At 37.9% G+C, this 15,603-nt stretch overlaps 1 protein-coding gene across 13 annotated transcripts in view; it reads left to right on the top strand.

The window, feature by feature from the left end:
- The first annotated feature begins 1,937 nt into the window (after positions 1 to 1,937).
- The window catches only part of LOC308553189 (putative ankyrin repeat domain-containing protein 26-like protein), a 28,976-nt gene continuing 15,310 nt past the window's right edge, over positions 1,938 to 15,603 (top strand). For 8 of the 13 annotated variants that reach the window (XR_013998198.1, XR_013998199.1, XR_013998200.1 and 5 more), the window contains exons 1-5: positions 1,938 to 2,071; positions 6,639 to 6,753; positions 6,897 to 7,085; positions 7,812 to 7,911; positions 11,088 to 11,158. Coding sequence is in view for 3 of the 13 variants with exons in the window: in XM_081128922.1 (XP_080985048.1) it covers positions 2,271 to 2,374; positions 6,639 to 6,753; positions 6,912 to 7,085; positions 7,812 to 7,880 (462 nt within the window). In the remaining 10 variants the exon portion in view is untranslated. Of the gene's footprint in view, positions 2,072 to 2,169; positions 2,375 to 6,638; positions 6,754 to 6,896; positions 7,086 to 7,811; positions 7,912 to 11,087; positions 11,159 to 15,603 lie in introns of all 13 variants that reach the window. The other 5 variants (XM_081128922.1, XM_081128923.1, XM_081128921.1 and 2 more) reach the window with 3 other exon arrangements.

Here is a 15,603-nt window from a genome sequence, read left to right as displayed (position 1 = left end):
ATATAGTCCAATTGAAATTGTTGGATCAAGAACTACATTAAAAGGAGTTTCTGTATGTACTCACGTGTTTATACCAGTTTCTATGGAGTATGGAGTCAACATATTTTGCCTTCTTAAGAAATGGAATAAAGAAGGAAAGATAGGAGTTTCTGATAGAGAAAGATGGAAGCAAGGGGAAATGAGTATTTAAACTTTAAGTTTGTAAATCTTAAAGAATATGGAACGTGTGTGGAGCACAAAAGACTCCATAATGGTAAAGATGATAAGATTTCACAAGGTCAGTAAGCAGATTATTGAAAAGTTTGGCTAATGTGATTTGAAGAAAAAATAGCTATATTTTATGTTGTTAATTTTTTTAAGCAATTTTCTTAACCCTTCAATAAAAACAACCCCTCTTGCTTGCATTTTACTTTTGTTTTTTCATCTGCATCATAACATTCCTAAGTATTACATCTTTCTGGTGAAACTTTATTGTGCAGTTTGCCTTTCCTGCGAACCTGCCATAAACTGTCAACTCCTTTACCATTTACAAAATTTTAACTTAAAAAACTTTCAGTCTGGTTGTCATATACACAGGCATCAAAACAATAATCACTTATAAATTATCATGGGAAAATATACCATCAATAAAAAATGAAAAATCCCTGATATGTCTAGAAGTGGGCAGGATTTACATAAGGAAAAAAATTACCACATCTATAATAGTGTCAACAAATAAAAATAAATAAAAATAAATAAAACTACCACCCTGGCATGGTAGCTCAGTTGGTTAGCGCATCCTCCAGATATGCCAAGGTTGTAGGTTCTATCCCCAGTCAGGGAACATACAAGAAGCAACCAATGAATGCATAAGTGGAACAACGAATAGATGTTTCTGTCCCTTTCCTCAATAAATATTTTTAAAAATTTATTTTTAAAAACTACCAAAAGCTAAGAGGAACATATAAATAAGAAAGGAAATTGAGAGACGTAATATGTATCTAGATACACTGACTTCAGAGATTGCCAGTTAAAATTAATTCTCTTAAGATTTTTTAAAAAAACTTGGAACACATTAAAAATTCGTCCCAAATAATTTTGAGGTAAACATTGCCAGAAGACGGAAAACAAATAAGTAGGGGGAACTTTGGAACTGTAACTAGTAAAATGTTTTATAAAGAAGTTAAAATAGTGCAGTACTGATGCAAAAAAAGCAGATCCTTCAGTGGATTAAAACACAAAACCCCAAAACAAAAAACCTGAGGATTTAATGCACAGTAAAGTGACACTTAAACTAGGTGAGAAAAAGTGGTTTTTGACATGTAAATAGCCATTTTTCAAAAAGTTCTTAAATGTTAACTCCATGTTCCAAAATTAGGGCAGAATAAAAAATGTAAATGTAAGAGATGGGCCAGGTGGGGAGGGTTGAGCAGCATAGGAAACTTGCTTTCATTTCATCTGAAGAACATACACTGGTTTCTCATAAATTTGCACTTGCAGACACCACAATCTCTGAAACCACGAAAACGTCTTTCTGTGCATCCGCTTAATTCCCTGGAGGTTGGTTGGGGCCCAGAGGGATGTGGAAGAAAAATAAACTAAGGCACAAGGAGATTGAGTTTTTTTTTAAGGGGAGTTTTCTGGGGGAGGAGACCTTGAGCATCCTTAAGTTCCACACCACCCCTAACCCCGGTCCTGGGCAAAGTTTTTTTTAACGGAAGGGGGGTGGGGTGGAGAGAAACATTCCTGCGAGAGAGACATCGATTGGTTACCTCCCACAGGCGCCCCAGCCGGAGCCAGGAATCAAACCTGCAACCTAGGTAAGTGCCCTTGGCAGGGAATGGAACCCGCGACTCTGGTACTCTGCCTAAGCTCTAACCACCTGGACACGCCTGCCAGGGAAATGCGGAGATTTGAAACACTTGGGCCTCGCGCATGCGCCCTGGGTACCCTTGGCTGTAGGTCTCTGTGCGCATGCGCAGTGATGGCAGCGGCATTGCTTGGTTACTGTGATTCTGGGCGTAGGGATTCTAAGTCCTCAAACTGCCAAACGGCTCTCCTTGAACGTCGCGGCGGCGGGCTGCTGGAGGGAGTGAGTATTGGGCCCGGGAGGCACGAAAGCGGAGGGGGGGGGGGTGCGGCTTCTCTGAAGCCCGTAGCCTCTGCAGTAATGATGTTTGGTTTTTGGAGGCGGTCCCCCTGGTCCCTTTGGGCCACCCCCCACCCCCACCCCACCCCGCCAGAGGGGGGGCGTCTTTGGAGGCGGAAGGCCCGGCTCTCCAGACAGAGACATGGGAGCGATCCACAGAGCTGCCAGGGCCGGCAGCGTGTGGAGAGTGAAGCAAGCTCTGTTTTTCAGGACAAGTGGCTTGGATGACAGAGACGGGATGAGCAGGTAACAGGGAATGAGAGGCTGGGGCCGGGGTCCCCCAGGAGGAGGCGGGGTGGGCCCGGGAGGAGCCGCTTCTGCCCAGCTCAGCGGGGGGAGCGCAGGCCGCCTGCCCCGCCCGCTGTCCCGCCTCCCGCGGAGCCGCAGCGCCTCCCGGGGGACCCGCCGGGCCCAGCGCTCGGGCCACTCCGTGAGCAGCACAGACACAAACACAAGGACCCGCTCATAACTCCTCCTACACACACTCTACTGACAGTTTTTAAGTGATTTAACTACATATCAATAATGGAAACGAAATTAAGTGTATACAGCATTTTATATTGATGTTCACACTTTATTCCCATGATAGAGCAACTTCTGAGCTAAAAGTTCTTTAGATGAAATCCAATAACCGTTTTATCTCGGGGCACACCTACGTTCCTTACTGAGGGACCTCAGAAGGCACTTTCAGGTGGGAGGATGGCGCTGCCCTTCAATAGGAAGACTCAGTTTCTCAAAATGTGTGCTCTTCCTGTGTTTATCAATTTTACAAACCAAATAAGTATGGTTTGAAAATGTTTGAGTTACGTTGGTTATCTTTCATTATTGTCATGAAATTGAGAAAAAATTTGTGTAGCAGACAAAGGTTTACCCTTCTAGATATCAACATGTGCTATAAATGTCCACAAACTGTTTGCTTACTAGTAGCTGAAAAGACAGATAAATGATTGGGACAGAAGGGAAAATGCCCAAACACCCAAATATATGTAAGACTTTAGATCTTGCTACTGGTGACATTTCATGTTTGTAGGAAAAGGTCAAGTACAAAGGGTGGATAAATACATGTTAAGTATTTGGAGAAAACGAATAGGTTATTATCTCTTCCAAGTAAATTCAAGATTGAATTTTTTAAATACACAAAATGAGAAAAGTACCAGAAGAAAACACAAATGCCCATTTATACATTTTTGTTGTTGGTGGCAAAGCCTTCAAAAGCAAGATTTCTGGAGGTTGCTTGAGCAATATAAAAAATGCAAACCCTCTGTCTATCAGAAAATATTAGCAAAATAGAAGAAAATGTACTTGCAAAATATTTACAACGTCTGTGTATCAGCGAAAAAATGTATGTTCATTTTACAGAGAAGTCTTGAAATCAACAAGAAAAAACGAATTTGAAAGTGGACAAAGGCCTTTTTGCTTATGTACAAGTGACCAATGAACAAAAGAAAAAGTATTTAGTGCCCCTGCTAAAAAAAGGAATTTATGTTAAAAGAGGAGTAAAATAATGTTTTCCATCCACAAAGTTTGTGAAGATGACCAGGGACCGTCCTTATACTGCTGCTTTAAGTTGCTTTTGACTTTTGAAATAGGCAGTTTGGTGCTGAGTACCACACTGAAAAAAAATATATCCTATACCACCAATTCTATTTATACTAACATATCTTTATGTAATAATTAGATAAATTACATACAATTTGTTTTTTTCAGCACTGCTTAAAATAGCAGTGTATTAAGAAAATATCAATTTGATTATACATACACACAAGCAGACTATCATTTTATGTTAGCTGAAAATATGTGCAAAGTGTAATAAAATTTATTTCTGAGCATTATAAATGAATATATTTTTTAAAATCTGGTTTCTACAATGAACATGTACAGAAATTCTAGTAGATATTATTATGAATGAAATCATCCTAGGGAAGAGCAATAATATGAATCTTGCACAGATAAAATTATTTCTCACTTTCTATTTTGTTTTTTCCTGAAAATTTTTTGAGGATTGGTACCTTTTGACAACTTTTAGCCTCTTCAGAAGTAAAAGACATCTTTTTTTAAAATTGTTGACACTATATGTCCCCCATTTCTCCCCATTTAGTGCCCCTCCACTCAGCCCCCTTCAGCCTTCACCACATTGTTGTCTGTGGCCATGGGCTATCCATATATGCATATAAATTCTTTGGCTAATCTCTCCCAGTTCCCTCCTCCTCACCCCGAGATCCATCTATCTGTTCCATGTATCCATGCCTCTGGTCCTATTTTGTCAGTTTGTTTTGTTCATTAGATCCCATGTATGAGTGATATCATACGCTGTTTGTCTTTTTCTGCCCCATTTCGCTTAGCATAATACTCTCCAGGTCCCTCCATGCTGTCACAAAGGGTAAGGGTAAGAGATCCTTTATTTTTATAGCTGCGTAGTATTCCATGGTGTAAATGTCCCACAAGCTTTTTTATCCACTCATCTACTGATGGGCACTTGGGCTATTTTTTATCTGTGCCTGTAGAGTGTATGTATATAATCGTACATACATATTTTTTACTTTATATAGCTTTAGTACATATACTATGTAAATGATTATAGATTAATTATTTTAGTTGTGTCTTTCTGAAAATAAAAGATAAAAAATTATGCCCTGACCAGTGTGGCTCAGTTGGTTGGAGCTTTGTCCACGTACCCCTCCCATACACTGAAAGGTCGCTGGTGGTATTCCCAGTCAGGGCACATATCCAGGTTTCAGGTTCAATCCCTGGTCAGGGTGCCTATAAGAGGTAACCAATGGATGTTTCTCTCTCCTCCCTGTCCCTTCCTCTCTCTCTAAAACCAATTAAAAAGAAACAAAAAAATAAATTTTAAGAAAAGTTAAAATTTTTGTTGTTGTTGACAGTATTACAGATGTCTTCCATTTTCTTTCTTTTTGACCCACCCAACCCCCTCCCCACCCAAGGCCTTCCCCATACTATTGTCTGTGTGCATGGGTTCTGCACATATGCATGTATGTCCTTTGGTTAATCTCTTCCTGTCCCACCCCCTCACCCCCGAGATCTGTTATTCTATTTCATGCATCCATACCTCTCGACCTATTTTGTTCATCAGTTCATTTTTGTTCATTAGATTCCACATATAAGTGATATCATGTGATACTTGTTTTTCTCTAACTGGCTTATTTCTTTAAAAAAAGCAAATATCAGTGATTATTACTATTGCAGAAGTATCATTTTACTTTATAAAAGTTTTCTTTAAACTTTTCTTTGAACTCTCCCACTATGTTTATCCATTTTTTCAATCCATTTGTACATGAAATATAACCTGAATGCCTATTATGCAGCGGACATATTCTACTCAGGACGTTTTCAATCTCTCTCTCAGGCCCCTTTCATCCTTAAAATCTTCATGTTGCCCAATATGAGCAAAATGAGAAATTCAAAATTGAAGTATTAGGACCTAATCACAGTTGAAGCTTATTCTCCTTCCTTTCAAGCAAAAGTATTTCTGAAGGTAGTAAATTGTAAAAGATGACCTTTACCTGCCCTTTTGAAAATGATAATAGTGTTAAACACTAATATTGATCATTGGGAATATTTGCTTTCCATACAATCTATAAATCTAAATATTGAACAAAATGAGCCATTCTTTTCATTTAAATCCTGAGTTTCCTTTGGCTTAAATTTTCTTGAAAATCAAAGTAAGAATTACTTTAAAAAATTCTTGTTTTGTTCTTTTGGTTCTCTTTCCCCCATAAGGCTTTTAAGAACTAAAACTTATTTAAATGCCAACCATTTGAACAGAAGTGCAACAGGTCTGTTGTATTGACCATTGTTCACTCAGTGAAAGGCGCCCTGGACGGTATGATGCCAGTATTTTATGTATCAATAAGAGTTTTTTTAAACAATTCTGCCAACTATAGTTGTAAGACATTCTGAATTAAAAATTGGATTCCAATGTTGGAGATGTGAAAAAGTGAGAGAATAAGCATCTTAGAATCATTGAAATACTCAGTATTCTTTCTGATCCTTAAAACACGCCTGCAAAGTAGGTATAATGATACCACTTTACTTAATTGAAATGTTGTCTTTGTAAAGTCGTAGTAATAGTAATAGTGATACTAATATTATCTAACAATTATTGAGCTGTTTTTTGGTGCTAGGAACTGTTGTAAATGGTTTGCATAGATTCTCATTGAAGCAAACTGGTGTCCTGTGAGATAACTACTATTTTTATCCCCATTTTGTTGATGAGGAAATTGAGGCACAGAAAGGTCAAGTGATAGCTAACAAGTGACAGTTAAAACAGGATCAGACTCAAGCTGAGCTGAATTCCCAGGTCATCCTCTGTTCAGATAGGCTGCTGCTTCATTAATGTACATAACAAGAACTAGTAAATATTGTACTGTCCCAGAAAAAAAAAGGTTTGTATTGAAAGTGTAGGGACAAATGTTTACAATTACATGAATAACTGTGTATATTGAGATAGTGCACTCTAAGTTCCTAAAGAGTCCTCTCACTTTCATAGGACTGCTCTACATGTGGCCTGTGTCAATGGCCATCCCAAAGTGGTGACTCTCCTAACAGACAGACAATGCCTGTTGGACCTCGGTGACGTTGAAAACAGGACGGCTCTGATTCAGGTAGGTACTAGCCAACTATGTTAACATGCGATGGATTTGATGTAATCACTTAGAATAAAAATTTCTCTCATTTAACTATAAGTCATTGGTGAAACTTGTGGAACGTTTACGTTGAATTCCTAGAATTTATAATCTATTTCTAGGCATAATATTGACAGGCCGTACAATGCCAGCAAGAAGAATGTGCAGCTATTCTGCTAGACCATGGTGCTAATCCAAATATAATGGACAACCATGGCTACACTGCTCTCCACTATGCTGCCCTTGGTCCCAGTAAAGCTCTGGTGGAAAAGCTGCTTTTCCACGATGCAGATACTGAAGCAAGAAATAAGGTATAGATCAAATAACTTTATTTACAAAGTATTTGAAATACACGTTTTTACTTTAGTTGCAAGCATTTTCTTTCTTACACACATGCACTGAACACAGTATTATCAGGCCGTCACCATGGCAACAACTCCAAAGCCCAGTCAGGGAGGGCTGGAGAAATGTAGTGCCCACGGAAGGGGCAAAGCTCTGTCTCCCAGCTACCCTTCTACCCCAGGAGGACAACTTCCTGTTAGAGCCTGGGAGTGGGTGGGAGGCTCGGAGCCCAGAGGACTGAAGGCCTAGGGGAGTGAAGTGATGGTGGAGACTGGCTGCTATGCTGGCAGAGGCTTAGGAAATGGGTGCTGCTGAGCATGAGTGGGAGGGGGAGACCTAGTACCCAGCAGGGGGAGCTGGGTGAGTGGAAGTGGGATGAGGAAGCCGCAGTCCCCAGGCAGTAAAGGGAGGACAGCATGTCACGATAGGTACTGTGATAGGAACAAAGAGTCTTGGAATCAGGACTGTAAACATCTGAAGTGGGATCTGGAGAATGATGTTGAAGTTAACCTCTTGAAAAGGGAGTGGAGGGCATTCTAACAGTCAGTGACTGCACGGGGGTGAGAGGAAAGCAGCTCCTTTTTCTTTACTTTCTATATTACATGTTTAAGTTCAGAGGATCTTTTATAAGTTTTAATATTCAGTTTGGATATATGTAATTTTATAAATCATAAATTGTTTTTGCTGTTTTACAGGATGGCCGCACACCACTTGCACTTGCTAAATATGAAAATAAACAGAAGATGGTGTGGAGCTGTTGGTAACTAGAGGTGCAAAAGTTGACCAGATAGAAAGGTACAATAGCTTGTTCTTCCTTTTTAGTTTGTATTTGGAGAGCACATTTATTAAAGCTGGGGACAGTGAAATAAGGAAGGGCTTAGGATAGAAGCAGCAACAGGAGAGATCCTAGGTGGAGCTGCTTTGGCTCAGTGTAAACTCAGAGAAAAGGGGCCTTGGAGACAGGTTCAGAGGGCTAGCCCAGGATGAGCTTCCACTGCCCACTGCTCCCCTGGTTGCAAGTCTGATGAGGTCTCTTAGAGTTTAGGAGATGGAAGCCTAAGAGGGTGAAGAGGGGCAAGGGAAAGGCTCAGGAGTGCTCCCAAGAGGGAGAGTGTGCTTCTTCTTTTTTTTTTTAATCTTAGTATTGATCTAGAGTGGTAACAATCATTCAAGTCTGAGAGATTAAATTAACAAGAAGATTAACTTATAATTATATAGTAAAAAATATGAACATATCATCAGTTAGGTAGAAAAGCAATTATTCTGACTGGGCAACTAGAAGAGCAGTATACTGGAGAATTCATATTTATTTATAATTTTGATTGATTTTAATTTTCATCATGTTATTTTATATTAGCTAGAGGGGTTTCATATTAGTTTTATTAATTTTATATTTTATGGACTCTTCACTGTTAGTTTACTTGATGATACAATAGTGGACTTAATCTCTTTTACGGTTTTTTTAACCTTTATTTTGTATATAGTTTTCCTTAAAAGGTGCATGTTAAATATGAATACAAGTTGATTTGGTCTGTTGGATGATCCTTTGCTTTAAATTACTTTGTTTGACGAACACTGATATAATTAGGTTTTCCCTACGTGACTGTGAAAACTGCTACCAGATAGCCTGGGCTCATAGTTATTATTCTCTTTCATTTCTAGTATATTTTGATGTTTTTAGTTTTTATTGGTATGGGTAGAAGGAGAAAGATAACTTTAATTGAATTAACACTTCCTTTAATGAAGGCAAGTCATATGTGAGTGATAAGAGACAAGTGCCTTCAATTCACACAAAACGGGGCTTAATGCCCAGCTTTCCTGCTTGCCAGGTGTGTAACCTTGGGAACGTTTCTTAGCATTTCCAAATATGTTTCTGGATATGACAAGGAGGATAGTAATACATCCTTCAAGGGTGATTGTGTGTAAGATTATCTAGTGGTTTTATCTTGTAAATGTTTACTTTAAAATGCTAGTTAACAGGAAACAGGTTTAAAGTAATTTCACTGTTAACTTTTCATGTAACAGGTGAGATTTAAAGCAGTTTGGGAATGGCAGTGAGTTAGTCTATGTCATCAGCCAGAAATCAAGCAAAAGGCTAGACTAGTTAGAAATAGCAATGGGCCAGATTCTTTATTCCAGGACGTTTAAGATCTTTATCAGTAGGGATCCTAACGTCCATTTCATTCCAAGTGGAACTTCTATGCATGGGGTTACAAAGTCTCATCTCTGATTTTTCTAACTAATTACTTGGGTTCTTGAAGTGTTCACATTAGCAGAAAAATGTGTATTTGTTGGGGGCTATCTCCTATACTCTCCCCCTTGAATTTTGTAGGAACCTAAAGGATTCCCTAAGTCCAAGGGAGACAGTCTTCTTTCACAAGTCAGATGGAGATGTGAAAAGGACATTCTGATCTCTCTGTTGTTTCCATTGGTTCTATTGCTGCAGAGTTGCTATTGAAACAGGTCCTAAGTCAAAATTGATCTTTGCTCCCAGGTTGCCCTTGCTGATCCAGATTCCTGAGAGTTCATGTTGATTCACCCTTAGACTTGAAAGTTATAGCACTTTTTAGTTTACATACATATGCTTATATGCTCAGCCACTGTTCTAGTTACCAGCACCATGTTCTGGCAGCTTGGCCTCCTAGCTCTAGTTACCCATAGCCTTCCTCTGACACTGAAAAACCAATGTGGAGCTCACATCTTAGCCCAGACCTTCACTGACGAGTTACCCCATTACCCTTTGAGCTTCTTGTTTGTTTTTTCCTGGTAGCAGGTGTTAGCTGGAACCATTCTAAGCTGTCAGAGAGGTTCAAATAATGCTGCAGGAAAAGACCAAACTTTCCTTTCTCCTTTGTTACCAGATCTGTACCCCAAGGTCACTTTATATCCTGTAGGGCATCTTTGTTTGTGTAGTAGAAGGTCCCATATCACCTTTCCCAGAATAGTAGGCACCAACTTGCCTGAGATTCCATAATTACAGTTGTCCCCTCAAGTGATATCTTTGCCCTAATAATGACACTTTCCCAAGTGACTTGAATTTATTTCAGGCTTCAAAATATTTTAAATTATAACTCACATGGAAGTCAGTCAACAGAAAGCTCTGAATCAAAAGTAGGTTATTGGGCATGAGACTTGCTAAGGCCCATCCATGCCTCATCAATATCCATGAGTTACAAGTAGGATTCTAACTCCCAAGCTAAATGGGGGTGGACAGGGAGATTACACATCATTCTCATAAAGATCTGCTTTATCACAGTTTGAGTAGGTAGAGAAGGGAGAGTGGGAGTCAAGACCAGATCCTGACTTCTTTTAGTTTGTTATCTGACTTCATGAGGTAATATATTTGTAAATAAATTTAGTTGCAAGTTATATACTAGTTAATAACCAAAATTAATAACATTTTCTAAAAACTGCAATATTTGAATGTTAGAAACTATGAAAAACCCACATTGGTGTTTATTTGGGATTCCAAAATAGTTTCAACAAATAAAGTTCATGAACAGATTTTTTCCTTTGCCTTACAAAGGAAAGATGTCTCTATGAACATCTCTTTTTGCTGTATTATTTCATTTAATAGTCCTAACAGCCTTCTAAAATAAGGCAGTATGATTTGTGTTTTGTAGAGGAGGACTTTGAGCCAATGAAAAGTGACTTGTTTGAGAACAAATAGCTGATGGTTATATAACTATGATGTCTGAGTTGAAGACACTTGCCATTATGTCAAGCTAACACTAATTAATTCACTGAAATATATTGCCCTCAAATCATGACTGTTTCATGGTACTTTCTTTTAAGTGATGTGCTTAATAAAAAGTTTGTAGAACTTACAAATTTGAAGTGTATGGTATAATTAAAGTTTTGATATTAGCTCTGATATTACCAAAATATTCTAATAATGTACTATATTTGGAAAATACTTTCCTATTAGTATTAATGCAGTAATATTATTTATCACTATTTTTTATACACAGCAATCAACAACTAAGTTCTGAATATGGAGAAGAACGGCGATCTGTAAAATCTTCTGAAAGGAGCGATCTTGGTAAGACTTCTGTTAGTGAATTACTCTAGGTGGTACCACCATAGATAAAGTAAGAGTAAGGAAGTTTTGATAAAGAAAGAGCAGTTAAAAAAAACACAATGTGTAAGTTACATGTATAGTTTTCCTTAATTTCTTTCTTAATAGAATAGTATTCAATATTATTTTCAAAGTTAATTGTAGGTGATTTAAAATCTGGGGCAATATTGTTTGAAAAACAGTTCTTTTATTTAGTCATGACCCCTAAAATCCCATATGATATCTTTGTGTAAAAAAGAAAAAAGATTTTAGGCTGGGATGTAGTATGTTTCCTCTATAATTGCATTATAACAAATTGGATTTGTTAAAAAAATGGATCTTTTGTGCAGTTTTTACAGCAAATGGATTACACTAAGTAAATGAATACTTGTTATTACATAGTGATTTGCCTCACTAAAAAGTCACTAAAACTAGGAACTGAACAATACTTTCCTGGAACCAGAAACCAATGGCTAATGATAAGAACTACGACACTTAGCTAGTGTGCAACAGTCCCCATGAGACTGCTTTTTAAAAATATCTACCAATAGTACAGAAGTCAGAGAGGCAATGCCAGTTGAGAAGCAGAGGTTATTTTACATATTATACCAACATGGTTTCACTATGATCAACTTCATTCCTCAGAAGTCAAAACAGAATGAGGCACGTTGACTTCATTAGAACAAGACGATCCTTCTGCTTGTTGGATAATTGTCATGACACTGTAATTTCCTTAGAACCAGATGCTCTGTTGCCAAAGCATAATCATAAGCATAAGCATAAGCATAAGCATAATCTTGGTCAAAAGATAATCATAATAAATATTCAAATAGCTCAACTTGGGACTCAACAAATTATAATAAAAGTAGAAAAAAGTTTCACAATAACAAAAATGCCAGTGTGCTACCCAGCTATGGCAGTGAGTTCATTGTGCAACCTGAACTGTATGAGGACGCCTTTGACTTAGTAGACCTTTATCAAAGAACTTGTGAAGGTTAGTTTTGCATATTATAAGAAACACAAAGATGAAATAGAGTTTGACCTTGAAGGTGCTCATAATATCAGAGAGCTGTGCCTGGTTTATTTCTGTGGTTTTTTTTAAACAGAATTTTCAAAGAGAATTTCAATATTCAGTTATTCATTTGTCAGCTTAATGGTTTGCTATTTAATTCTCAGGTGCCTTTTAGGTACTAAGTATTATTCTGATGTTGCAGAATTCAAACATTTAATTAATTAATTTTTAAATATGTTTTTATTGAGTTCAGGGAGAGGAAAGGAGAGGGAGAGAGAGAAATATCAGTGATGAGAGTTATTGATCCCCTCCCTCCTGCATGACCTGGGGATAGAGCCAGCAACCTGGGCATGTACCCTGACCAGGAATCAAACTGTGACCTCCTGGTTCCTAGGTAGATGCTAAACCACTAGGCCACACCAGCTGGGCTAGAATTCAAACATTTTAAAAACCCAGTCCTTGTCCTCCAAGAGCTTGTTATCATTATTGTCATTTTTACTGTTTACTATACTTTATTCAGTGCTTACTAGGTGCCAGAGCACACTAGGAGGTTATAATTGTTGTTTATTCTGTTGTATTGCTGTGTAGTATGTGCCAGACACTTTAAATCCATGGTGAGAATTAAGTTTTAAAAATGTGTGTGAGACCTTGGCCAGGTAGGTCAGTTGGTTAAAGCGTTGTCCCCAAATGCCAAAGTTGTGGGTTTGATCCTGGTCAGGGCAAATACCAGAATCAACCAATGAATGCATAAATAAGTAGGACAACAAATCACTGTTTCTTTCTGTTTCTCCCTTCCTTTCTCTCTCTCAAATAAATTCAAAAGAAGATTTATAATTAAAAAATAAAAATTGTAAGTGGGATGTAAAGAAAGCATGCAGAACGCGAAGAAGTTTGCCACGTAAAGGGGCAGAAGGGTGATGTTAAGCAGGAGGAACATCTATGGAGATTACACGTTTGGCAGCAGGATTGTTTTGGTGATTCCATGATGTCATCAGGATCCCAGTTGTCCCTTTTCAGCTGCGTGGTCGTCAGTGTTAATTTGTCTTTTCCTGGCCAGCTACTTAGTGAGCGCTCCGAGGCATCATATTCTCCCATGACAGTGTGTAAAGGCTGGAAGAACTGCTTTTCTTTATGCGTTTCTCCTTTCCTTTGACATTTCTTGTTAAAAGTATAGTTGGCCCACATTATATAACTTTCAGGTGTACAGCATGGTGGTTTGACATTTACATACTTTAGGATGTGATCACCGTAATAAGTCTAGTCACTATCTATCTCCATGCAAAGTTACTACGATACTGACACATTCCCTGTACTGTACAGTACATCTGAGTGGCTCACATATGTTATAACTGCAAGGTTCACTTATTCATGTTCTTCTATATCATTCGTCTCCTCAACTCACTAGTCTCTGGCAAAGATGAGTTTTTTCTCTGTAGCTATGGGGTGTGTTTCTATTTTGTTTGTTTTGTTGTTTTAGATTCCACATGTAAGTGAGACATACGGTATCTGAATGTGTTTGAATGTTTTGGGTGTTTTTATTGTTGGTCTTTAGTTTCATGCCCTGTGATCTGAGAAGATGCTTGATATGATTTCAGTCCTCTTGAATTTGTAGAGACTTAGTTTGTGTCCTAACATGTCGTCTGTCTTTGAGAACGTCCCATGTGCACTTGAGAAGAGTGTATATCCTGCAGCTTTGGGGTGAAATGTTCTGTAAATATCAATTAAATCCATTTTATCTAGGTTGTCATTTAGGATTGCTGTTTCCTTATTGATTTTTTTCTCTAGAAGATCTATCTATCAGTGAGGTGTTAATGTCTCCAACTGTGATTGTGTTGCTGTTTGATCAACTCTTTAAGTCCTCCAGAAGTTTTTTTATACATTTAGTATTATTAAATGGCCTTCATTGTCTCTTTTGTCAGATATGAGTAATGCTATTCCAGCCTTTTTTTGATTTCCATTTGCACAGAAAATTTTTTTTCATCCTTTCACTTTCATCCAGTGTGAGTCTTTTGTTTGGAAGTGGGTCTCTTGTAGACAGTATATATATGGCTCTTGGTTTCTTATCCATTCAGCTACCTTATGTCTTTTGATTGGAGCATTTAAGCCGTTTACATTTAAGGTTATTGATAGGTACTTACTTGTTGCCATTTTTTCATTATGACTTTTTTCCTCCCTTTCTCTATTTATTCTTCTTTTAGTAGTTCCTTTAGCATTTCTTAAAGTGCTGGTTTGGTAGTACTAAATTCCTTTAGCCTTTTTTGTCTGTGAAGCCCCTAATTTCACCGGCAATTTTGAATGATAGCCTTGCTGGGTAGAGTAATCTTGGATTCAGTCCCTTTTTTTTCATTACTTTGTATACTTCATGCCACTTCCATCTGGCTCGAAGTGTTTCTATTGAGAGTCAGCTCAGAGTCTAATGGGAGCTCCCTTGTAGGTAACTTTCTGTCTCTCTCTTGCAGCCTTTAAGATTCTTTCTTTGTCTTTTACTTTTGCCATTTTGATTATGATGTGTCTTGGTGTGGGTCTTTTTGGGTTCATCTTGATTGGGACTCTCTGTGTTTCCTGGACTTTTTTGTTTTTCTTCTTCTCCAGCTCAGGGAAGATTTCTGTCAGTATTTCTTCAAAGAGGTTCTCTATTCCTTGCTCAGGTTCTTCTCCTTCTGGTACCCCAATGAAGTGGATGTTGTTACCTTTCATGTTATCCAAAGCTCCCTTAAACTATCCTCCTGCTTTTAATTTTTTTCCCCCAGTTGCTGCTCTGAATGGGTGTCTTTTTCTACCTTGTCTTATAATTCACTGATTCTTCTAGTCTACTGTTGAATTCTTCCATGGTATTCTTTATTTCAGCTATGTTGTTCTTCATTTCCAGATGACCACTATTCATTGTTTCAACCTCTTTTTTCAATGCTAGTGTAGTTAATTTATTTTTGTTTTTTGTTTTCACATCTAAGAAAAATACGCAAATCCAGTCATGAAGATATACACCTATGTTATTATTTTTTAAAGGCAAATAATTGATAATTTGATGCTTGTGAAAAACATTTGCATTACAAGAGAAAACCAAGACAGAGAATGCTGGTCAACAAAAGTGCCCCCAAGATCGGAACAGAACACTAGTACACTCAAAGTTACACCAAAAAGAATCAACATAAAATGTACAAGATTAGCTATCTACATAGGTTACCCATATCACATCATGGTTTATGAGTGTGTGGTTGAGGATATTGTCTATGAGGAACTAGAAGGGAGAAAGAGAAGTACAGATGAGCTCAGCAAAGGGGTCAGGGCTGGAAATGTTGATGAGGGAATCCAGTCTGAAGTGTTGAGATTTAAGGAACTCTGAGAGAATTTTAAGAAAGGAATAGACTGCTCTCTATCTGTAAGTCTGTCTCTGTTTTGCTTAGTAGTTCAGTTTGTT

Source organism: Miniopterus schreibersii (assembly GCF_964146895.1).
Source record: "Miniopterus schreibersii genome assembly, chromosome: 1".
NCBI lineage: Eukaryota > Metazoa > Chordata > Mammalia > Chiroptera > Miniopteridae > Miniopterus > Miniopterus schreibersii.
This window is presented reverse-complemented; position numbering and strand designations above follow the sequence as displayed.